Below are 25072 nucleotides of genomic sequence, written 5' to 3'. Positions count from 1 at the left end.
AGCGGGTCAGGCAGCATCCCTGGAGGAAAGTCAGTCTGAAGAAGGGTTTGGTGCAAAACGTCACATATTCTTTTTATGCTGCCTGACCCACTGAGTTAGTCCAGCATTTTGTGTCTATCTTCAACCTACAAAGCTCTGCTTCTTTGGAGTGTGGAAGGAAACCGGAGCACCAGGAGAAAACCCACGCGGTCACAGGGCAAACGTACAAAACTCTGCACACAACAGCAACCATAATCAGGTTCGAACCGGGGTCTCTGGCGCTGTTAGGCAGCAACTCCACTATTGCACCACTGTTTTTCCTCTATCCTCAGATGCTGCCTGACCTGCTGAGTAATTCCAGTATCCACTGTTTTGTTCTGATTTTAATTTTCAGTCCTAAATCTAGTCTGGAGTATTCCGGCTATGCAGTGCTGGGCGTTGACAGAGTCCATGACTCTGGGGCAGAGGGAGCCGCCCTCTTTAACACTGCTTTCACTCTAACAACTAGTGATTAAAGAAGGACCCGAAATCAGGATCACTGTACAAAGTGAAGCAAAAGCGACGTTTAAAAAAAAAAATCAGATTTCCTGCTTTTACGGTGTATTTTTTTTGCTTCTCGCCCATCGCTGTTAATTGCAGAACAGGCTTGCAGTTTCGATGCACAGGGAAGTGGGGAAATGTTTAAAGCCAGTGCACTGGTTCAGAGTTTCGCTCGCCCCCGATACATTTCCTTTCCGTGACGCACAGGGTAAAATCTGTCAGAATAATTTCACTTGCAGCTGCTGAGGAGAAGTTGTCTCCCATGTCGCTGGTGGTTTCCGAACAAAAGATGGATTTATCCGGAAGGCGGAGGAACCAGCAGCAGAGAAATGATCGGTATTTTGTGTATGACATCCCAGCCAAAGTCATGGAAGAGTTTTGTATGGTGATGGATACTCTGGCGCCTGTAGACTGGCATCGGTTTGGTGAGTGATTTATTCCCCCGGCCGCTGAGGGACAGTTTCGTTAGTCACTGCATGAGAGTGAAGTAGTTATTGGAGGGGGGCTGGCAAGTTACTGGAGGGGGCTGGCTAGTTACTGGAGTGGGGCTGCTTAGTTACTGGAGTGGGGCTGGTTAGTTACTGGAGGGGGGCTGGCTAGTTACTGGAGGGGGGCTGGCTAGTTACTGGAGGGGGGATGGCTAGTTACTGGAGGGGGGATGGCTAGTTACTGGAGGGGGATGGCTAGTTACTGGAGTGGGGCTGGTTAGTTGTTGGAGGGGGGCTGGCTAGTTACTGGAGGGGGGCTGGCTAGTTGCTGGAGGGGGGCTGGCTAGTTACTGCATGAGGCTGCCTAGTTACTGGAGGGGGCTGGCTAGTTACTGGAGGGGGGCTGGCTAGTTGCTGGAGGGGGGCTGGCTAGTTACTGCATGAGGCTGGCTAGTTGCTGGAGGGGGGCTGCCTAGTTACTGGAGGGGGGCTGGCTAGTTACTGGAGGGGGGCTGGCTAGTTGCTGGAGGGAGGCTGGCTAGTTACTGCATGAGGTTGGCTAGTTGCTGGAGGGGGGCTGCCTAGTTACTGGAGGGGGGCTGGCTAGTTACTGGAGGGGGGCTGGCTAGTTACTGGAGGGGCTGGCTAGTTACTGGAGGGGGGTGGCTAGTTGCTGGAGGGGGCTGGCTAGTTACTGGAGGGGGGTGGCTAGTTGCTGGAGGGGGGTGGCTAGTTACTGGAGGGGGGATGGCTAGTTACTGGAGGGGGGCTGGCTAGTTACTGGAGGGGCTGGCTAGTTACTGGAGGGGGTGGCTAGTTGCTGGAGGGGGCTGGCTAGTTACTGGAGGGGGGCTGGCTAGTTGCTGGAGGGGGGCTGGCTAGTTACTGCATGAGGCTGCCTAGTTACTGGAGGGGGCTGGCTAGTTACTGGAGGGGGGCTGGCTAGTTGCTGGAGGGGGGCTGGCTAGTTACTGCATGAGGCTGGCTAGTTGCTGGAGGGGGGCTGCCTAGTTACTGGAGGGGGGCTGGCTAGTTACTGGAGGGGGGCTGGCTAGTTGCTGGAGGGAGGCTGGCTAGTTACTGCATGAGGTTGGCTAGTTGCTGGAGGGGGGCTGCCTAGTTACTGGAGGGGGGCTGGCTAGTTACTGGAGGGGGGCTGGCTAGTTACTGGAGGGGCTGGCTAGTTACTGGAGGGGGGTGGCTAGTTGCTGGAGGGGGCTGGCTAGTTACTGGAGGGGGGTGGCTAGTTGCTGGAGGGGGGTGGCTAGTTACTGGAGGGGGGATGGCTAGTTACTGGAGGGGGGCTGGCTAGTTACTGGAGGGGCTGGCTAGTTACTGGAGGGGGTGGCTAGTTGCTGGAGGGGGCTGGCTAGTTACTGGAGGGGGGTGGCTAGTTACTGGAGGGGGGTGGCTAGTTACTGCATGAGGCTGGCTAGTTGCTGGAGGGGGGATGGCCAGTTACTGGAGGGGGGCTGGCTAGTTGTTGGCAAAGATACTAGAGGAGCAAGATAGACCATTCGACTCTAAAAGCCGTAGTCGGGCATGGGTAAATTTCAGCGCCAGGTGAAGAGCTGGTATAAATCAGGACCTGATCTTTTCATTGGTTAGCTGATATGCGAAACAGTGCAACCCTGTATATCTCCTTTGTGGTTTATGTACATCATGTGAAAAATAAGATGAAGAGAGAAATAGAGCGTTGCTTTAAATTAAAGTTGCTTCTGATTCTTGAGAAGGAACTTTGAGATCTGTTTATCACTATCTTGCCTCTCACACACAGGCCCACACCCACACATTTTTATATTTTTATATCCTTTGCGTGCTACACCAGTATAGGCGATTTTGACGGAGTAGTCCATCTTGCTCCTCTAGTATCTTTGGTTGCTGGAGGGGCTGGCTAGTTGCTGTGGGTGTGGGGGTGGGGAGGCTGGTTAGTTGCTGGGGGGGCTGACCAGTTACTGCATGAGACTGGCTAATTGCTGGAGGGGGCTGGCTAGTTGCTGGAGGGGCTGGCTAGTTACTGCATGAGGCTGGCTAGTTGCCGGAGGGGGCTGGCTAGTTGCCGGAGGGGGCTGGCTAGTTGCTGGAGGGGGCTGGCTAGTTGCTGGCACCATTGTATACGGCTCTCAACCCGCACTGTTTGAGGCGGTGTGGCACGGATCCTGTCGCTGAATAGGACACAAAGTGCTGGAGTAGCTCGGCGGGTCAGGCAGCATCCCTGGAGAACATGGATAGGTGACGTTGCGGGTTGAGGCCCTTCTTCAGACATTGCAAGGGCGGTATTTGGGGGAGAGAAAGCTGAAAAAGGGGAGAGGCAAGACAAGGTATGGCAGGTCATAGGTGGACACGGGATTGGAACAAAAGGCACAGACGACAACAGTAGCATAAATGTTGCAGATTGTGAAGTCAGTGGGTAGAACCTAGCAGGAGGGGCTGGGATGTTGGAGGGAGAAATAGGTGGGGCCCAGGGAAGGGAAGGGGGAGATGGGGTGGGGGTTGAGTAGGGGGAGAGTTAGAAGTGGCTTAAAATTAGAGTATTCAATGTTCATGCCGTTGGGTTGTAAGCGGAATATGAGGTGTTGTTCCTCCAGTTTGCGTGCGGCCTCACTCTGGCAAAGGAGGAGGCTCAGGATGGAAAGGTCAGTGTGGGAATGGGAAGGGAGTTAAAATGGTTAGTAACCAGGAGATACACCATGTCTTGGTGGACAATGTGAAGGAGGCCGAGGCATGTTAATGGTTGGAAAACTAGGCACTAACAATCAAAAACAAACTTCATCAGAATTTTTTTTTTTTAAAGGCTTGAAACGCTCAACAGGTCCGGCTATGTATATCGGGAGAGAAACGGGTAATGGGTCTTTCCCCCCTCGATTTGGAGACGTGAACTCTGTTTCTCTTGTCACATATGTTGCCGACCTGCCGAGTGCCATCCGCTATTTTCCACTTGTAATGCCCTGATTTGAAAGTCTTTTTTTTCTCCTTGCATTGACTTCAAACACCAATATTTATCAGGGGCTAAATGCAGTCACCAAAACACCATGGCGCTTGTTGTCCCTTGATCTGTCGTGAGTCATGGCGAGGGAAATTTTTGCATGATTCATGTTCAGATGCGCACGTAGGAAGTAATTGAGAAAACAGGATGTGTGAAGAAAAATTCCCTGCAACTTCCTTTCATACATTTATACAATTATTATTCCTGAGGCTGTTTACTCTGTTCAAAACGTTAACTACATTCTGCTCTCAACAAATGTTGCACAATCAGACTCTTGATGTCTCTACTTAATAATTTTGTTGTATCCGTCTTCTGATGAAGCCGAACTTACCCCAGCATTATTTATATAATGATAGCACAGTGAAACTGCCTCGGGAGCTTCAGGTATATCTGATCCGTCAGGTGGAGGTATTGAGTGTGTAGAAAGAAACTGCAGGTGCTGGTTTATACTGAAGATAGACACCAAGTGCTGGAGTAACTCAGGACCAGTCTGAAGAAGGGTCCTGACCCAAAACGTCTCCCACTCATTTTCTCAGATGCTGCCTGACCGGCTGAGTTACTCCAGCACTTTGAGTCTATCTTGGGTGGAGGCATTGAGCTGCGTCAAAGCCTTGGTCAAACGGGGAGTACTTAAGGAAGGCCTTATAGAAAGATTGGTGAATAGTGGAAATGGTGCGGAGCAGGTTTACCAGAATGATGCCTGGACTATTTTTATTTATTTTATTTCATATTTCAGATACAGCGCGGAAACAGGCCTTTTCGGCCCACCAAGTCCGCGCCGCCCAGCGATCCCCGCACATTAACACTATCCTACACACACTAGGGACAATTTTTACATTTACCCAGTCAATTAACCTACATACCTGTACGTCTTTGGAGTGTGGGAGGAAACCGAAGATCTCGGAGAAAACCCACGCAGGTCACGGGGAGAACGTACAAACTCCTTACAGTACAGCACCCGTAGTCAGGATCGAACCTGAGTCTCCGGCGCTGCATTCGCTGTAAGGCAGCAACTCTACCGTTGCACCACCGTGCCGCCGACTAGGAGGTATTAGCTACAAGGAAAAGTTGGACAGACAAATTATTTTCCCTGGAACGTTGGATGTTGCCCGGAGATCTGGGAGAAGTGTATAAAATTATGTGAGGCACAGATGGGGTAGACAACCAGAATCTTTTTCCCAGAATGGAAAAATCAAAACTTTAGTTTTAGCATAGCTTTAATGTTAGTGGTGCAAAGTGTAAAGGAGGTGTTCAGGGTACGTTTTTTTACACAGAGGGCAGAGCTTGCTTGGAATGCTCTGCCAGGGGAGGTGGTTGAGGCAGATAATTTGGTGGCATTTAAGAGACTTTTGTACAGGTACATGGATATGCAGGTGGAAGGATATGGATTATGTGTAGGTTGATAACAGTTGGTCTTGGCATCATGTTGGGCACCGACATTGTGAGCTGAAGTGTCTGTTTTTGTGCTGTACTATTCTGCGTTCTATTTTCTAGTTCAAAAAATCAAGGCAGATGCTGCTGAAGTCATCCTGCAATAACCACTTAGATTTATTCTTCCCCACATTTTCATCAACTTTTCCAAATTATACACACGTACCTACACTTTAGGTGCAACTTTTTTATCTCTCCAATTAACCTAGCAGCTACAGATCTTTGGAATGTGGGAGAAAAAGGAGCAACCGGATGTGAAGTTGAGGCACTGTGGATATCAGCTGTCTTTGACTTCATGTAATTCCGTTACCACATATGGTTTTTTAAAATAAGTTTAGTGATACAGAGCAGAAACAGACCCTTCTAATACCGAGTCCGTGCCAACCAGCGATCACCGCACATTAACACGACCATACGCATACTAGGGTCAATTTACAATTATACCAAGCCAATGAACCTACAAACCTGTCCGTCTTTGGAGTGTGGGAGGAAACCGGAGATCCCGGAGAAAAAACAGGCAGGTCATGGGAAGAATGTACAAACTCCATACAGACAGCACCAGGACACAGGATCGAACCTGGTCTCTGGTGCTGCAAGGCAGCAACTCTACTGCTGTGCCACCCTGTTATGTTAAGCAAATGTCAGTCACATCACCTCTGGTCAACTCTTGGAGCTGGAGGGAGGTTGATGCAAATCTGGGAAGAATACCACAGGATTGGGGTAAATGAGTGCTTGATATACTCAGTGGGCCAAGGAGCCTGGTTTGCCATGCTGTTTGACTATATCCAAAATGCAAGATGGCAATTCATGATGCAGATCCAAGATGGCACCCAACCCAGGCGACTCTCTGTGTGGTAGTCACAGAAGTGATCTTCAATCGTGCATTACAATCGCTCCACTCTTTTAAATCTCTCCTCCGACAGCAACATTTCTTACTTTGACTATGTTGTTTTTAATCTAAACGTTATTCACGTTATTCCCTTTATCGTGTATCCATACACTGTGGATGGCTTGATTGTAATCATGTATTGTCTTTCTGCTGACTGGTTAGCACGTAACAAAAGCTTTTCAATGTACCTCGGTATGCGTGACACTAAACTAAACTAATAATCTCCTTGGGGAGGGGTGGCACTAAAGGTGACCAGGGAATTTGGTTAGGAAGTTCATAAAGAAAGTAAAACAAAACTGCATTATGTTTAGCTGGCCAGCTGAGACAGTCTTATGATCGCTCGAATTCCCCCAGAAATTAAGATGATCTCATAGACTGTGACTTAAATAGTATTCATTTTCCCCATGACATTTCATCCTGTTGACATTTGTGAGAGTGGTTATTATGAACATAAGTAATAAGAAAATGGGATGATGGACGTGGAGGTTTTACAATCGTGTGGATAAGAGGTTCACCAGGATGTTGCTTAGATTAGAGAATATTCACGAGAAAGAGAGGTTGGACAAGCTTGGATTGTTTTCCCTGAAGCATCGGAGGCTGACAGGTGACGTGATGGAGGTGTATAAAATTATGAGAGGCATAGAGATAGAGTCAATTGAGTTTTCCCCAGGATGGGAATACAAAATACTTGACGGCATAGCTTTAAGGTAAGAGAGAGAATTTTTTTAAAGGAGATTTACAGGGAATCTTTTTTAAATGTAAAGAGTGGTAGGTGCCTGACGCACACTGCCAGGGAAGAGTCATAGAGTGATACAGCGTGGAAACAGGCCCTTCGACCTAACTTGCCCACACCGGCCAACATATCCCAGTTACACTAGTCCCACCTGCCCACGTTTGGTCCATATCCCTCCAAATTTGTCCTATCCATATACCTATCTAACTGTTTTGTAAACGTTGGGATTATCCCAGCCTCAAGTGGTGGAAGCAGCTACAGTAGCAACTTTGAAGAGGCATTTTGACAGACAAATGAACAGGCATGGAAGGACGCAAAGTGTTGGAGTAACTCGGACACAATCTCTGGAAAATGCACAGGTGACGTTTTGGGTCGAGTACGTCCATGTTCTGAACAGGCATGGAATTGTGGCAGGAAGATGTACAAATTAAATTGACATAATGGTTGGCACAAATATTGTGGCCCAAAGGGCCTGTTCCTGTGCTGTACAGTTCTATAAGTTCTATTCAGTCCTCAAATCCATTCAATAGGACCAAGACTGATCCACTTTCCTGCCCCATCCCCACAACCTAGAATTCTGATTGGAAACCATGTTCAATTTTAAATCTACACAAGGGCTCTGTGGTAAATCTGCACACTGGGTTCTTAGTTTTGTCACTGAGAGCTGTCATTTCTAGAGACCTGTATGGCTGCCCATATCAACCATGTGCCATGCCAGGGGCAGCATGCCTAACACTGGTGTGATTCTAGGGGTTTTACTGCCTCTTCTGGGGAGGGGGGGGGGCCTTGTGTTTTATCTCGCATACCTTTCCTTCCATACTGTTCTTGCATTCTCAGGAAAATAAGGAGGATGCACAAAAGAGAGACCTTTTTAAAACGTGAAAATAGTCTTTCTAGCGGTGGCGCAGTGGCGCAGCAGTAGAGTTGCTGCCTTATAGCGCCAGAGATCCGTGTTCGATCCCGACTACAGGTGCTGTCTGTACGGAGTTTGTACGTTCTCCCTGTGACCATGTGAGTTTTCTCCGAGTGCTCCAGTTTCCTTCCACGCTGCAAAGACAGAGAGTCATACAGCGTGGAAACAGGCCGCTCGGCCCAACTTGCCCACACCGACCAACATCTTACATCTGCACTAGTCCCATCTGCCTGTGTTTGGCCCATATCGCACTAAACATATCCTACACCTACATCTTTGTTCAATTAGTCAGTGCAGTGTAGGCCTAATAATGAACCTCGATGAAAGTCATTAGTCAGCCAATTCCTTCGTGAATGGGGGAGCAGGGCTGATTGGACACCAAAGAGCAAAAACAGGGCAATGATCCAGAGCTGAACATTCACCCTTATTGCCCTTTAGCTGATAGAATTATTTTGGCTTAACTCCTCACTGCATCTATGTCCTGCTGTGGCGACAAGTTGCTTGTGAGTTGAAAGAGGTTATGAATCCATCATATAGTGGTGTTCCCGCTTAGATTACAACTCCGATCTGACCATGGCTCTGCTGCAGCTGTGGGACAAAATATGATCCAGAGTACGTGGGAATAGACAATAGGTGCAGGAGTAGGCCATTCAGCCCTTCGAGCCAGCACCACACTGCCCTATGGCTATGCAAGATGGACAATAGGTTCCCTGGTCCTGGTCCACAACCATACACCCACTCCCAACCTCCAACCCCCTTGCAAGGCTCTTTTGAAATCCTTGGCTTATACAGTCGTTTTGTGCTGGCTGACAAAATTCTCCCTCCGCACTGATGCTCTCTGCCCACTGATCGGTGTCATGTGGATGGAGTCCACTCTCCCCAGGGCCCGCTCTCCCCAGGAGCACTTTCTCCAAGGAGCACCTCCCGTGGGAGTCCATTCCCCCTGGGAACCGCACTCTCCTTAAGCCGCACTCCTTCTGGGATTCCAAGCATCCTTGACCAGGATAGACACAAAATGCTGGAGTAACTCAGCGGGTCAGACAGCATCTCTGGAGAAAAGTAATAGGTGACGTTTCGGGTCGAGACCCTTCTTCCCCCTCAGTCGGAAGAAGGGTCTCGACCCGAAATGTCACCTACTGCATTCCTTTTTTCCAGAGATGCTGCCTGACCCGCTGAATTACTCCAGCATTTTGTGTCTATCTTCGGTGTAAACCAGTATCTGCAGTTCCTTCCTGCACATCCTGGACCAGGAAACTGCCTCTGCAAAGTCAGCCTTTGCTGTTGTATGCTAAAATTTGTCGGAGGTGGCAGAGCAGAGTTTTGAGCCATGATCTGAAGAGATGAATTATCTAAACATACTTTTGGAATGTAGTCATTCCAGTAACTTCTTTAGGCTTTGGCACGGTCCTTATCTAGACCACATCCTAGATGCTCGTCTTCCTTGACGTGGTGCTGTACATGATCTTATCACTGGTTCTGTGGTGAAAAGCACCTCTCCCTGGAGTTCTCTGCAATGTGTAGATATAAAGTGCCAATTTTATGAAATCACTCTCTGACATTAGTGTCACTGGCAGTGCAATTTCCCCCATTTTAATTTCCATCCATTTCAACTTTCAGCTACTCGTTGCCAGGAATGATAGTGGTAACAGATTCAATAGTTATTTTCAAAAGGAAATTGGATAAATACATGAAAAGGCAAAGGTTGCAAAAGAAAGAAGGACAGATGGCTAACTCTTCTAAAAGGCTGGTGCAGGTAGAATAGACCATATCTCTCCCATGATGAAGGATTCTATGATAAGAAGGTGGGCATGGTGGCGCAGTGGTAGTGTTGCTGCCTTACAGTGCCAGAGACCTGGGTTCTATCCTGACTACAGGTAATGTCGGTATGGAGTTTGTACGTTCTCCACATGACTTGCTTGGATTTTCACCGGGTGCTCTGGTTTCCTCCCGCACTCCAAAAACGTACAGGTTTGTAGGTTAATTGGCTTTGGTAATATTGTAAATTGTCCGTAATGTGTCTAGGATAGTGTTCCTTTACGTGGATTGCTATCCAGCGTGGACTCAGTGGGCCGAAGAACCTGTTTCCTTGCTATATCTCTAAACTAAACTAAAGGATATAAGTGTCTGTAACTCTTGTGGGACACTAGTCAGAGATAGTGAGTGATGGCAATTTTAATTCAGTTTTTAAGGTTACACAGGAAATAGCTGTCAAAATCAAAATCTCGTGAACTCTAAGCCACTGTAATTTGTTTTTCCTGTCTGCTGTCACCCTTTACATAATGAACTCGTAGACTGCATGTGCTCCTAATCTGTCACAGAGCTTCACTGGAAACCGTACAGATTATAAGGGAATTTCATTCATAGTGGAAATTTTCAAATATTTTTCCACACACAAACACTGTTGCCTAGGTTTTTTTAATACATATTTTCTTCCGGTTTCTATATAGATTGTTTAGCTGTTATAAAGCCGATATACCCAACCTTAACTTCTGCAAGTGATCCCACCACGAACGTTTTGTCAACCGTTAATTTTAATACTACTTCCCACTGCTCGCATGCATTCACTGAGTTACATCAATTTGGGAGGATGCAAGAATTTAATCTGATTGTTTTTAGAGGTGCATATTTACAAAACACATTATATGCATGCAGACATATGGGCATATTTTTAATTATGTCTATTGCAGATAGAATGGGGCATGCTGGAAAATCACTGCAGGCTAGGTGGCATCAGCAGAGAGAAGCCGAGTTAAAGCCAATGTCAATGAACTTTATTTAGACCAGCACTAATGAAAGGTTGTTGATTTAAAAAAATCAAATTTGTTTTCTCTCCACAGATGCTTCCCCCTTCCAGGTGCCCACTCTACCCAGGGTTCTCCTCTCATTGGCACCCATTCCCCCTGGTACACCTCTCCCACGAGCCCACTCTCCTCATGTTACTCCTCTCCTGAGCACCCACTCTCCCCAGGTACACCTCCTCCAGGAGCTCACTGTCCCCAGGATATATTGCAGAGTTGGTGCTTTTGTGGAGTTAATGCATTAATTTTAAGCACATGTATGGAAACCTGAGAGATTCAGGAAATGCTACAAACACTTAGCTGGTCAGGCAGCATCCGTGATGAGAAAAGCAGAGTTAATGTTTAAAGTTGATGTTTTGGATCCTGTCTGACCTGCTGAGTATAGAGTGTGGAAACAGGCCCATTGGCCTGCCAGGTACACACCACCAATCAAGCAGCCACTTACGCTGAACCTGCATTGATCCCATTTTATTCTCCTCTCACTACCATCAATTCCTGGTGAATTCTACCCGTAGCACAGTGTGGGACATTTACAGTGGCTATTTTCTATTTTTGTGTGTGATAGAGATGTGTGGATAGCTATTGTGTAGGAGGAACTCCCACCATCTTCTATCGCATTGGTTGGAAAGGTTGTTGATAGTGAGTTGGGCAGAGGAGGCCACGGTTTGCTTTCAGTCCTTATGCCTGAAGTTTTTGATCTTGATATAAGGGAAGTAAATCAGAAGGAACTGAATGATGAAGGAACCAAGCTAATCTTTGAAACTCCTTTCAGGTTCTCGCATCATAACCGATCAGACCGAACTAAGGAACATTGAATCTTCTGAACGAAAGTCAACCAGCAAGACACGAGAGCTGATGTGGGTGTGGGGAATGAAACAAGCCACCATCCAACAGCTTCTGGACATCCTGAATGAGCTGCAGCTGTACAGAGCCACCTCTGTCATTATGCCAGGTAAGTGTGCCCCGTTATTGATAACAATACTTGTGGGAATTTTGCTTTCCAGAGATTGGTTTTGAACCCAATGGTTGCAAAGTGATGTCTTCTGCATGAATCTTGCCCCAGTTGACAATAGTTTCTCCTAGACTGGTTCTACAAAAATTATAGAATTGGAATTCCCTGGGGGAAAATGATTCCACAATGTAAAACTGTTTGGCATACTCATTCGATGGGGCGACAAGTTGATTGATACCAGAAGCGTGGAGATTAATTATGAAGAATTAGCTTCATATTTAAATTCTTTTTGGAGGCAGGTGTCACTTGCAAGACCAGCAATGATTGTCCACATGTTTGGCAAAGTAGTAGGGACCCTCAAATGGTTGACGTCGGCTTGATGAAGGCGCACTTACAATGCTGTTGGTTAGTCCCACGATCCTGACCCGCTAACAATGAAGATATTTCCAGGTCAAGATGGTATGGAACTTGGAGTGTAACTTGGGGGCATCAGTGGCACAGCTCCAGTGACCCAGATTCGATCCTGACTATGGTTGCAGTCTGTATGGAGTTTGTACGTTCTCCCTGCGGACTGCGTGGGTTTTCTGTGGATTCCTCCCACATTCCAAAGATGTAAAGGTTTGTAGGATAATTGGCTTTTGTAAATTGTCCCTGTTGTATAGGACAGGACTAGTGTATGGGTGATCACTGCTCGGCATAGACTTGGTGAGCCAAAAAGCCTGTTTCCATGCTATAAAATGAACTAAATGTAAAATCTCTTTGACCTCATTAATTAGAATAGATTTTTCAGGGTCTTTAGGGCTGGATTTTCAGAGTGCGTAACCAAAGGCCTTGGTAGGAAAGACCTTGCAGTGCCAATGGACAGATCAGAGAAAGGTTCAAGATCCGAACATGTTCAATGTTAAGCTAAAATATTGGAAGTTTTCTGGAGGTCTGTATTGACCATATCTTAAATATGCCAATGGATATATCTATCTTCTACCTATTATATTACTAAAACCCTCATCTTGTTTGTTCCGTATGTTCGTGCTGTAGTTGTTTCTTTGTGCGGTTGTTTCTTTGTGCGGTTTTCATCCACAAAAAAACGGTACACGATAGCGCGCCACTTTTAGGACCCACCTTACTCACCTTTGTCTGGGGATACCTTCATCCAAGTTTCATTCAAATTGGTCTTATATTTTTAAAGTAAGAGAGATTTTAAAGTAAGAGAGAGTTTAAAAATTACCTTATTAAACTGATGCTTGCCATGTTCAGTGTATGACGTCACAATGGGACCCGTCCGAGTGATGGCCAATGAGGTGGGGGGGGAGCCACGATGACCCCCGGGTGCGGGACCCTCCAGAGTGATGGGAGTGGCGGCCAATGGGGGGGGGGGAAATAATAAATGCGCCTCCCGCCGGGAGGGGAGAAGGGGGGTTCAGGGGGGATGGAGTGGGGGGAGGGGAGTAGGGGGTGATAAGGGGGGTTGAGGGGGAATGGAGTCGGTGAGTGGGGGGGAGGGAGGGTTTGAGGATGGGGAGTTGAGAGGGGATGGAGTGGGGGGAGGGGGGGTGAGGAGGGGGTTTCATGGGGAATGAAGTGGGTGAGTGGGGGGGGTAGGGGAGTAGGGGGGATAAGGGGGGGTTGAGGGGGGATGGAGTGGGTGAGTGGGGGAGGGGGAGTGGTGGAGGGGAGGGTGCTAGACCAATGTAGGAGAGGTTTGGGAGGTTCGGGGGATGGAGTTAGTGAGTGGGGGAGGGAGGGGAAGCGGGTAGTGGGGAGGGGAGGGTGCTAGACTAATGCAGGAGAGGTTTGGAGGGCTCAGGGGGGATGGAGTGGGTGAGGGTGGGGAGGGAGATAAGGGAGGTTGGAGGTGAGGGGGAATGGAGTGGGGGGAGGGGGGGATAAGGGGGAATCGAGTGGGTGAGTGGGGGGTAGGTGAGATAAGGAGGGATGGAGTGGGTGAATGAGGGGGAGCGAGGTTGGGGGGGAGGGGGAGGGGGAGTGGGGGCGGAGAGGGTGCTGGGCCAATGCAGGTTTGGGCCCAACGGATCCACGGTCTAGTATCTATCTAAAAATTACAAAAAACTCAATCATGTTTCTGTTTAATTGAAAGTCCGAGAGTGGCTGGCTTCCAATCCCACTCAGGTTTGATGTTGAATTTCAAGTTCAGTGTAGTGTTAACCACAAAGCAGGAAGTGCAAGATATAAAGTAGCAAAAAGGTTCTGGCTTAGTCTCATGGTCTTAATTCATTGTAGCATCAATATATTAGGAGAACTGTGCACAATGAAGCAGGCTTGATTCAGTTCTGCAAAAGTAAGATCCTCAATTTATAAACTTAGCAAAAAGTTGTTTTGCATGATTCCTTTCCTGCATATGCTAAGGGCGATGCCACTTCTAAAGGCCTATTTCGAAAAGGACTGGTGACATTTTATTTCAAACTTTACTCATGATGCATAACGTTCAAGTCAATATTTTCATCACAAGTCATTATTCCAATTACTTCAAGCATAATATTCATTATCATTTATATTAAGCTTTGAATGTCTTGTGGTTTTCAAGCAGCTTCTGAGCAATTAGTGCACAGCTGTAAGAAAGGTCTAAATGGTGACCTTTTTAAATTGGTTCCAAGCAATTACTGTGCACCGTGCCTGTTTTGGTATTACCTTTGTAGTTATTCAACCGAGCTTCAAAGTTTTGAAATGTTTCTCTATTGTAATCAAGGGAAATCAGTGGTGCAACTAAATTCCAGTCGATTAGAAACTAGGTCTTCCGTGAAATATTCTGAATTTCGTTTCCATTCATTGTATATGTGAGATTTGGAGTCATGCATTCCCTCATTGTGTTATTTCTTCATTGTGTTATTTCTAAGGTACAATGGGTTTAGTTTAATTTAGAGATAATGCGTGGAAACAGGCTCTTTGGTCCATCGAGTCCGCACCGACCAACGATCTCCCCACATTCACAATATCCTGCACACACTAGGGACAATTAGCCTACAAACCTGTACGTTTTTGAGTGTGGGAGGCAACCGTAGTTCCCAGAGGAAACCCACACAGGTCACGGGGAGAATGTATAAACTCCATACAAACAGCACCTGTAGTCAGGATCGAACCCAGGTTTCTGCCGCTGTAAAGCAGCAACTTTGTGCCACTGTGACGCCCGGGTTGAAAAATACTTTAAATATTCTCTCAAAAAAGTGTATCTATAATACATGCCAGCGTATTTCATTTTCAGTAAAATATTTAAAGCATTGGAGAAATCTTCAATGCAGTTGACACCTCAGCCACCTTAATAATGTTGTGGTTTTCAGATGCCTGAAGAAACCCTGAGGAAATGAAGTTTGACACTAAGTAATGTCAGGAAGCCTGATCATATACACTGATCAGCCAAAACATTATGACCATGGCAAAGTAAATAACATTGATTATCTTGTTACAATGGCACCTGTCAAAGGGTGGGATATATTAGGCAGCAAGTGAACAGTCAGTTCTTGAAGTTGATGCGTTGGATGCAGGAGAAATGGCCAGGAGTAAAGACCTGAGCGACTTTGACAAGGGCCAAATTGTTATGACCAGCCGACTGGGTCAGAGCATCTCTGAAACGGCAAGGCTTGTGGGGTGCTCCCGGTCAGCAGTGGTAAGTACATACCGACAGTGGTCCGAGGAGAGACAAACCACAAACCGGCGACAGGGGGTTGGGCGCCCAAGACTCATCGATGCATGAGGGCAACAAAGGCTATCCCATCTGGTCCGAACCAACAGCATATTAGGTAGGCGGTCATCATGGTTTGGCTCATCAGGTCATAATGTTTTGGCTGATCGGTGTAGTTCAGTTTAGTTTAGAGATACAGCGTGGAAACAGGTCCTTCGGCCCACCGAGACCACACCAATCACCGACCGCACATTAACACTACCCTACACACACTAGGGGACAATTTTTTTGAAAACATTTATATACCAAGCTAATTAAACTACAAGGCGTGGTAAGGCAGTAAGTAGCTCCACCACTATGCTACTGTGCTGCTTTTAGCTTTAGCTTGCACTAATATTACTGATAATGTATTGTATTATTGTATATTTATTTGTTGAGTTTTTGTTATTGTGCCTGAAAAGTTGCATCAAGGAAGAATTTCATTGTTCCAGTGCTGGTGCATATGACAATTGCATATTCTTGACTCCTTTGCAATCCAATGCAAGACACCTGGAGCACTAGGGGCACTGTAATGGTGTCTCACCTTGCACCCACAAACAGGGCTCAGATTGATATTGATAACTAGGATGGCTTTCAATCCTGATCTAATGTAATATTTTCAATGCGGCCAACATTGTAATTGTAATTAATTTATTAGCCAAGTATGTAAAAACATACAAAGAATTTGATTTGCCATACAGTCATACCAAAAAAGCAACAAGACACACAACTACATAAAATTTAACATTAACATCTGCCGCAGTGCACTGTGATGAAAGGCAATATGGTGGAAAGCAACGTTTTGTTATTTTGGAAAGCAACATGGTGCTAGTAAAGTTTGTGTTCATTGGCGCCTCAGTGGAAGATTTGGTTAGCATAGAAAACTTACTTTTAAGTGTAACGGCATTAACATAATACCCTTATCTTTCAGGAAATTCCAAAGATTTGTTCGTTGTTCAGCCCGTTTCCTCCCACCTACCTGTGCCAGAAACGCCCGAGTTATTTCAGCCCTTGGCTTCGTCTGGTCCGTCGCTGGATTGTATAGTCAACATGGCTTCAGAAACCAGTGGTAATTACACTAAACTAAACCCTGGTAGCTATCAATGAGCTGGATCAGGTGCAGAAAAAAAAGATGAGAAGGATGGGCTTTAAGGTCAGAAGGAGAACGTTTGAAGTCTGGGAGCCTGGGACACCCTGGGGGTGGTGGTGGAGGCTGATATGATGGTGGCGTTTAAGAGGTCTTTAGATAGGATCACAGATGTGCAGAGAATTAACTTGGCATCTTGTTCAGCACTAATATTGTGGGCAGAAGAGCCTGTTCCTGTGCAGTGTACAGGTCCATCTTAATGCCATGTACATTTGATAATCTTGTTACACTGTAGCACTGTGCACTGTACACTGTGACAGGTAACATTGAAAAACTTGTCCAATTTTATCAAGAAATGTGCCTTGAAAATGTGTGGAATTGGCCAATCAATGGACTACTAAGAGTACAGATATATTGGTTACAAGAAACATTCCAAGTAAGTTGTACTTTCCACAAAGAAACAATATTTAACAGGAACTGCAATCAGTCCCCTCCTCGAAATCTTGAGTCTCCTCTCCGTATCTCTCTCCTCAATGACTTCTTCACCACCCGTGGATTGGACTTCTTACTTGTCACAGAATCCTGGCTCAACCCTGGTGAGCTTGCTCCACTCGTGGAACTCTGTCCTGATGACTGTAACTTCTTCACCTCACCTAGGCTCTCCGGTCGCGGTGGGGGTTTAGCCACTGTGTTTAAGAAACATTTCAACTGCCGCCTCCTGAACGCTGATCATTTCTCCAGTTTCGAGGTGCAACTAATTAAAGTAGGCTTAGCCTATCCCCTCTTAATTGTTCTTGTGTATCGCCCACCAAAAATGCATAAGGACTTCATCACCCAATTTGCTGATCTGATTTCTAACATTTTGCCCAAATTTGACCGGGTCATGATTCTTGGTGACTTTAAAATTCATGTTTGCTGTCCCACTAAGCCTCTTGTGAGTGAATTTATGCACCTGGTTGAGTCCTTAAATCTGACTCTTCACACCACGGGACCCACTCACAAGTTAGGCCATACACTCGACCTAGTGTTATCGTCTGGATTCCCAATCTACAACATTGAAACTACTGAGGCCTGTCTATCGGACCACAGCGCTATCATTTTTGACGCATCTCTGCCTTTATCTCCCGCAAAATCTCATCTCCCTGTTCATTACTCCCGCGACATAAATTCATTGACTGCCAGTAAGTTCTCCGAGGCTCTCACAGCTGCCCCCAACATCTGCACTATTGAAGCTTCTCCCCCCCATCTCAGCACTGAGGATCTCACCTCTTTATTTAATATCACTTGCTCTTCCATCCTGGATTCTATCGCTCCCCTTAAAATGAAAAAGCCTAAAGCCCAAAGGTCGGCCTTGGCTCAATGACACCACCAAAGCCCTAAAAAAGGAGTGCAGAAAATCAGAACGGAGGTGGAAATGTGACAATCTTCAAATTTCCTTCGAAATTCTGAGAAACAATCTTCTCAAATACCAGGAAGCAGTAAAGTCTGCTAGAGCACAATACTTCTCCGACCTTATCTCCAAAAACTCTCATAACTCCAAGGTCCTATTTAGCACAATTACCTCTGTCATATGTCCCGCCCCCAGTACCAGCTTAGTTGGGTCCCATGCTAAGTGCGAAGAATTCGCTAAATTTTTCACCAGCAAAGTTGAGAACATTAGAATGAACATTTCCCCTCCCACCCGTGACCTAGCTGTCTCACTAGTCTGTTCATCGAAATTGGACTGTTTCCAACCCGTCACTCTATCCTCCCTTGCAAAGCTTGTCTCCGCTATGAAACCTGCAACCTGCCCCCTTGATCCTGCCCCCACTGCCCTTCTGAAGGATGTCATTGCAATAGCCGGTCCCAGCATCCTCTCTATTATCAACAGTTCTCTGGCCACTGGCACTGTTCCAACCTGTTTCAAGCACGCGGTGGTCCAGCCCCTACTGAAAAAACCTAACCTAGACCCCACCTTGCCTAGCAACTACAAACCCATTTCCAAACTGCCATTCCTGTCAAAAGTCCTTGAAAAGGCAATTCTAAACCAATTAGTGCCCTACCTACACCAAAACACCATCCTGGAAAGTTTCCAGTCAGGTTTCAGAGCCCACCACAGCACAGAGTCTGCCTTGTTGAAGGTACACAACGACCTGCTTCTCGCCATCGACACCGGCGACTGTGCAATCCTGCTCCTTCTCGACCTCAGCGCAGCGTTCGATACAGTGGACCACACCATCCTTATTGACCGTTTCCGGTACGCGGTTGGCATTGATGGCACTGCCCTGAGCTAGTTCGTTTCCTACCTCAAAGATAGGAGTTTCGCCATCAACATAGGCAGTTTTTCCTCTTCTCCAGCTAGCCTCTCCTGCGGAGTTCCACAAGGCTCCATCCTAGGCCCCATTCTCTTCTCTCTATACATGCTCCCCCTTGGCCAAATCATTCAAAGGCACGGCATTTCATTCCACTGCTATGCCGATGACACTCAGCTTTACCTCCCCCTGAAACCCAACAACCAGTCAAATTTAAACAGCCTCTTACACTGCCTTGAGGACATAAAATGTTGGATAGCACAGAACTTCCTCCAATTAAACGAGTGCAAGTCTGAGGTCATCCTATTCGGCCCCCCCGACTCCATCAAATCGATAACAGGCAGTCTTGGAAGCCTATCCTGCCTAGTCAATAGCGCATGTCTAGCGCATGTCAAAAACCTCGGCGTGATATTTGACTCTGCATTAAAATTTGACAAGCAAGTCAACGCTGTGGTAAAAGCCAGCTTCTTCCAACTTCGTACCATAGCTAAAATCAAACCTTTCCTCCAATTCGGCGACACTGAAAAAATCATTCACGCTTTCATTTCCTCCCACCTAGACTACTGCAACTCCCTATACACAGGGATTAGCCAATCTTCCCTGTCCCGCCTGCAACTGGTCCAAAACGCCGCAGCGAGACTCCTGACGGGTACCCGTAAAAGGGACCACATCATGCCGATTCTGGCCTCTCTCCACTGGCTCCCTGTACGGTACAGAATCAACTTCAAGCTCCTCCTATTCACATATAAAGCCCTAAATGGACATTCCCCCCCTACATCAAAAATCTTCTAACCCACCTCTCTAACTCCAGGTCCCTCAGGTCGGCCGACTTGGGGCTACTCACTATCCCGCGGTCTAGGCTTAAGCTCAGGGGTGACCGCGCTTTTGCGGTTGCAGCTCCTAGACTGTGGAACAGCATCCCTCTCCCCATCAGAACTGCCCCCTCCATCGACTCCTTTAAGTCCAGGCTCAAAACCTATTTCTACTCCCTAGCGTTTGAGGCTCATTGAGGAGGCGCTGTGAACTGTTTTGTATGTGCTGTTATGTTTGTGTGCTACTGTATGTTTCATTTTTTTCCTTAGTACCTAATCAGATGTGCAGCACTTTGGTCAACGTGGGTTGTTTTTAAATGTGCTATACAAATAAAATTGACTTGACTTGACTTGACTCTCTCTTTCTCCGTATCTCTACCGTATCTCTCTCTCCCATCTCTCTCTCCCATCTCTCTCTCCCACACTCTCTCTCTCTCTCTCTCTCTCTCTCTCTCTCTCTCTCTCTCTCTCTCTCTCTCTCTCTCTCTCTCTCTCTCTCTCTCTCTCTCTCTCTCTCTCTCTCTCTCTCTCTCTCTCTCTCTCTCTCTCTCTCTCTCTCTCCCTCCCTCTCTCTCTCTCTCTCTCTCTCTCTCTCTCTCTCTCTCTCTCTCTCTCTCTCTCTCTCTCTCTCTCTCTCTCTCTCTCTCTCTCTCTCTCTCTCTCTCTCTCTCTCTCTCTCTCTCTCTCTATTATTTGTTGAATTTACCTCTTACAGGCACGACAGCTCCAAACTGTGGCTTTTGTTGTTTCTTCTGACATATATTTATTTTTTAACCTCCAGCACATGAGCTTGATCCATTACCTGGACCAGCAACTCCTCCTGGTTATTTGAACTCCAAGTCAAGTTGCGACAAAATCAATATATTATCAGGGATGGTAAGTTTAGACAAACGTAACTATGCATTTGTCATTTCAATAAGACGTGTTAAATTTATCAATAATTAATGATTATAAAACATTCACTGCATTGCTGAAGTCTTTGCAAGGTCTACTGCCCTACTCTCATCCATCCTCTCGTTCACTTTAGACTTTAGAGACACAGCATGGGAACAGTGCCTTCAGCCGACTGAGTCCACGTGACCAGCAGTCACTCTGTACACTAATGTTGTGATATTGCTGGGACTACTTTGTGTATCCAAGAACTACTTTGTATGGCTGTGTATATAAGTGATGGGTGTGATTAGGCGGTCACTCTGGATGCAGGTGGCCACGGAATAAACAGCCTGGAGTTGAGCTCCAGCAATGTAACCTTTTTATACACGTGTACTTGTGGTCCTTCCAGAGTCACCAAAGGTACAACAGGTACCGGACCACGAAGTACAACATGGTGGCAGCGGTGGGATTGTTGTACTTCGTGGTCCGGTACCTGTTGTACCTTTGGTGACTCTGGAAGGACCACAAGTACACGTGTATAAAAAGGTTACATTGCTGGAGCTCAACTCCAGGCTGTTTATTCCGTGGCCACCTGCATCCAGAGTGACCGCCTAATCACACCCATCACTTATATACACAGCCATACAAAGTAGTTCTTGGATACACAAAGTAGTCCCAGCAATATCACAACATCCCCCTTGTCTTATATATTACAACAACTAACACTATCTTACACACTAGAGACAATTTACAATTTTACCTAAGCCAATAAACCTACAACCCTGTACGTCTTTGGAGGAAGAAACTCCGGAGCACCCGGAGAAAACTCACACAGAACGTACAAACTCTGTACACACAGGACCCTGAGTCAGGATCAAAACCGGTCTCTGGCGCTGTAGGGCAGCAACTCTACTGCTGTGCTACTGTGCTGCCATCATCACCTCTTCAGAAAACTTTAAGTCAGAGTGGGAAGAAGGTTTTTGTAATAATTGTTAAAGATGGTAAACCACCTGAGCTGTAAAACATTGTCCACTTCTGTGAAATATCAACACAAAATAAATCGTAATAGGTTTGTGCATTTGGATATATTCCTGGATAAAAGTCAGGAATCAAAAGCAGCGCAATCATACAAAAATATACCAAAGCAGCCAACATTTCTGTATTTGATAGGGAAGCTGTCGGAACAACCAAGGGTGTTTTTTTAAATGTCACAGTATGTTGCTTGTACTAAATGTACAAGCTCTGCTGCAGACTGATAAGAAGACAATTGCAGAAATAGCTGCAATTTTAGATTAAAATGACATAGAGTCATAGAGTGATACAGTGTGGAAACAGACCCTTCGGCCCAAGTTGCCCACATTGGCAAACAATGTCCCAGCTGCACTAGTCCCACTTGCCTGTGCTTGGTCCATATCCCTCCAAACCTGTCCTATCCATGTACCTGTCTAATTGCTTCTTAAACAATGGGATAGTCCCAGCCTCAACTACCACCTCTGGCAGCTTGTTCCATACATCCACCACCCTTTGTGTGAAAAAACTACCCCTCGGATTCCTAATAAATCTTTTCCCCTTCACCTTGAACCTATGTCCTCTGGTCCTCGATTCCCCAACTCTGGGCAAGAGACTCTGTGTATCTACCCGATCTAATCCTCTCATGATTTTGTATACCTCTATAAGATCCCCCCTCATCCTCCTGCGCTCCATGGAATAGAGACCCAGCTTGCTCAACCTCTCCCTATAGCTCACACCCTCTAGTCCTGGTAACATCCTCGTAAATCTTTTCTGAACCCTTTCAAGCTTGACAATATCTTTCCTATAACATGGTGTCCAGAACTGAACCCAATATTGTAAATTCGGTCTCACCAACATCTTACACAACTGCAACATGACCTCCCAACTTCTATACAATACTCTGACTGATGAAGACCAAAGTGCCAAAAGCATTTTTGACCACCTTATCTACCTGCGACTCGACCTTCAAGGAACCATGCACCTATACTCCTGGATCCCTCTGCTCTACAACACTACCCAGAGGCCTACCTTTTACTGTGTAGGTCCTGCCCTTGTTCAATGTCCCAAAATGCAACATCTCGCACTTCTCTGTATTAAATTCCATCAACCATTCCTCTGCCCACCTGGCCAATCAATCCAGATCCTGCTGCAATCTTTCACAACCATCTTCACTATCTGCAAAACCACTCACTTTTGTATCATCAGCAAACTTGCTAATTTTGCCCTGTATGTTCTCATCCAAATCATTGATGTAGATGACAAACAGTAACGGGACCAGCACCGAACCCTGAGGCACACCACTAGTCACATGCCTCCAGTCCAAGAAGCAACCTTCCACCGTCACCCTCTGCTTCCTACCAAGGAGCCAATTTGCTATCCATTTAGCTATAAAACCTTTGAAACCATTAAAGGAAGTTCCAATTTCCAAAGTTCTAGCAACCACAATTAAGGTTCACAGGGCCTCTATCTCCAACAATAATTAGGCCCAATGCAAAAAGTGAGCATTTAGTACATTTCAGTACAATGCAGGTGGATAAAGGGGTGGAGTGTGACTCTCAAACTTCAGAATATTGTTTTATGCATTTCCTAGGACTGGGTGGTCACCCAATCGCTGTGAATGATCAATTATCAAATTGCCTGCAATTGTGAAACTTGATTTTACTACTTCTTGCTTTCTGAGCAACTTCCCTCCACTTCCTCCTTTCTCATTCCCCATTTCTCATTCACAGAGAATGATAGGATATTCTTATATCATAAAATAGGAAGTACGATGTTACATGCGAGTAGCACTTAAACATAGCACAAAAAGTAAGGAAATTTGTGTTTGGTAGATTATTTCTTTGTTGTAATAATGCTTCTTGGCAATAAATCTTATACCGTTGGAAAGCCTGTTTATTTCCCTTTTAAATGGTGCCACATTTGTAAGGAACATGCATTTGTGGGATGAGCAGCAGAGCTGAGTATATGGGTTGCGCCCATGAAATATTTGCCAAATCTTCTCTGCCAACGCCAAACAGCTTATTTTGCTGTTGCTATTGACTCTTGTTTTGAGCTTCTGGTACCCCCAGGTGCTGACAAGAATGGGATGCCATCCCACAGCAGTGTGTGACCAGGCTGGTGACCAGCATGAGGAGGAGGTGCCAGGCTGTTATGGCTGTGTATGGTTCTTCCACACGCTACTGTGGCTCCTGTTTATTAAATGAATAAATTGTTAAATTGCCAATATGTCTTGTTTCTTCAGACTTCAATCATCCAATCCACCAAACAACACCGAACAAGAGTCAATGGCAGAATAAGCTGTTTGGCATTGGCAGAGAAGATTTGGCAAATTTTTCATGGGCGCAACCCACATACTCAGCTCTGCTGCTCATCCCACAAATGCATGTTCCTTACAAATGTGGCACCATTTAAAAGGGAAATAAACAGGCTTTCCAACGGTATAAGATTTATTGCCAAGAAGCATTGTTACAACAAAGAAATAATCTACCAAACACAAATTTCCTTACTTTTTGTGCTATGTTTAGATTATATTAATACATACATTTCATAATACTGCATTATAGTTGTGCATTGCTATCTCTACATTCATTTCTATATCAGACAATGTAAGTGTTTTTTTGTTTGCTTTGTTCAGAATGACATTAGCAACAGGCCCTGCCAGGAAACTAGTCAACCTCCTCGGTTTCTCGGTGGCATGTGGTCCTTGCTGGACTTGAAAAAAGCCACAGATAATTTCAATGAGAGGTATAAGGTTGGCCAAGGTACGTTTGCCCACGTCTACAAAGCCAACCAGTTCAATACTGAATATGCCGTAAAACTGCTAAATAAGGTAGGTCTCTTCATCGTGTGCAAAAGGTGATGATTCTGTTCACCATCGTAAGGCTTGCTTTTTACCATCTGGATCATAACAATGTATAATTTTAATTAGATATGAGGATAAAGTAATTGCTTTTTAGTATCATGCTTTTGCAGTTTGTGCAGTTTTACAAAATACATTTGAGAATATAAAAGTTGAGGCCTCCTACCAGGGATAAAAAGATTGTTGTATAATGCACCCCTCAGTAATCAGGGGACGGGGATTATTATCTCAGCAGTTATAAAAGCCGACAGCAAACAATCCCATTCTGACAGATTTTAACTACTGATCTTCACCTGCAAAGGCTTCTTTAGTTTCTCACATCATCCCAGTAGGAAGTAATTGGACACGATAGACAGGAACAGGTTTCAGGCTATCGGAATCCTAAAGGCACAGACCCCTGAATTTAAGTAAACACTGTGCAGGAGGAATTAGAAAGCTAGCATAGTAGAGGGACTGTGTCCTGGATACTGGAAATGGCGGCGCTGCCCTAGCAGCTGCGGCTTACTTGCAGTCCGTTTGTCTTTTGTGTTTTTTGTTTTTGTCTTGATTGTAGTGTGTAGATGTACTGTCTTTTGTGGTTGTGTACTATGTGTGGGGGGGAGGGGGAGAAACTGTAAAATTGTCTCTTCCGAACGGAGACCCGACCTTTTTTTCTGGGTGGTGTCTCTGTTCCCGCTGTGGCCTACCATCGGCCAAACACCTGGAGCTGGCGGCCTCCACCTGGGACCACCTAGGCTCTGGTTCGCAGAGCCCACGGACCGGACTTACCATCTGCGGAGCTGGCTGCCTTCGGAGGCTGTGGTGGCGCTGTGGGAG

General features: G+C 46.0%; 1 protein-coding gene across 7 annotated transcripts in view; it reads left to right on the top strand.

Moving 5' to 3' along the window:
• Window positions 1-440: 440 nt before the first annotated feature.
• Window positions 441-25072, top strand: part of LOC144601887 (interleukin-1 receptor-associated kinase-like 2) — a 47045-nt gene continuing 22413 nt past the window's right edge. For 5 of the 7 annotated variants that reach the window (XR_013548382.1, XR_013548383.1, XM_078414407.1 and 2 more), the window contains exons 1-5: window positions 441-944; window positions 11470-11649; window positions 16254-16391; window positions 20294-20388; window positions 24032-24226. Coding sequence is in view for 5 of the 7 variants with exons in the window: in XM_078414407.1 (XP_078270533.1) it covers window positions 782-944; window positions 11470-11649; window positions 16254-16391; window positions 20294-20388; window positions 24032-24226 (771 nt within the window). In the remaining 2 variants the exon portion in view is untranslated. Of the gene's footprint in view, window positions 945-4900; window positions 4982-11469; window positions 11650-16253; window positions 16392-20293; window positions 20389-24031; window positions 24227-25072 lie in introns of those variants that run through there. The other 2 variants (XM_078414412.1, XM_078414410.1) reach the window with 2 other exon arrangements.

Source organism: Rhinoraja longicauda, chromosome 17 (assembly GCF_053455715.1).
Source record: "Rhinoraja longicauda isolate Sanriku21f chromosome 17, sRhiLon1.1, whole genome shotgun sequence".
In the NCBI taxonomy this organism is placed as follows: Eukaryota; Metazoa; Chordata; class Chondrichthyes; order Rajiformes; family Arhynchobatidae; genus Rhinoraja; species Rhinoraja longicauda.
This window is presented reverse-complemented; position numbering and strand designations above follow the sequence as displayed.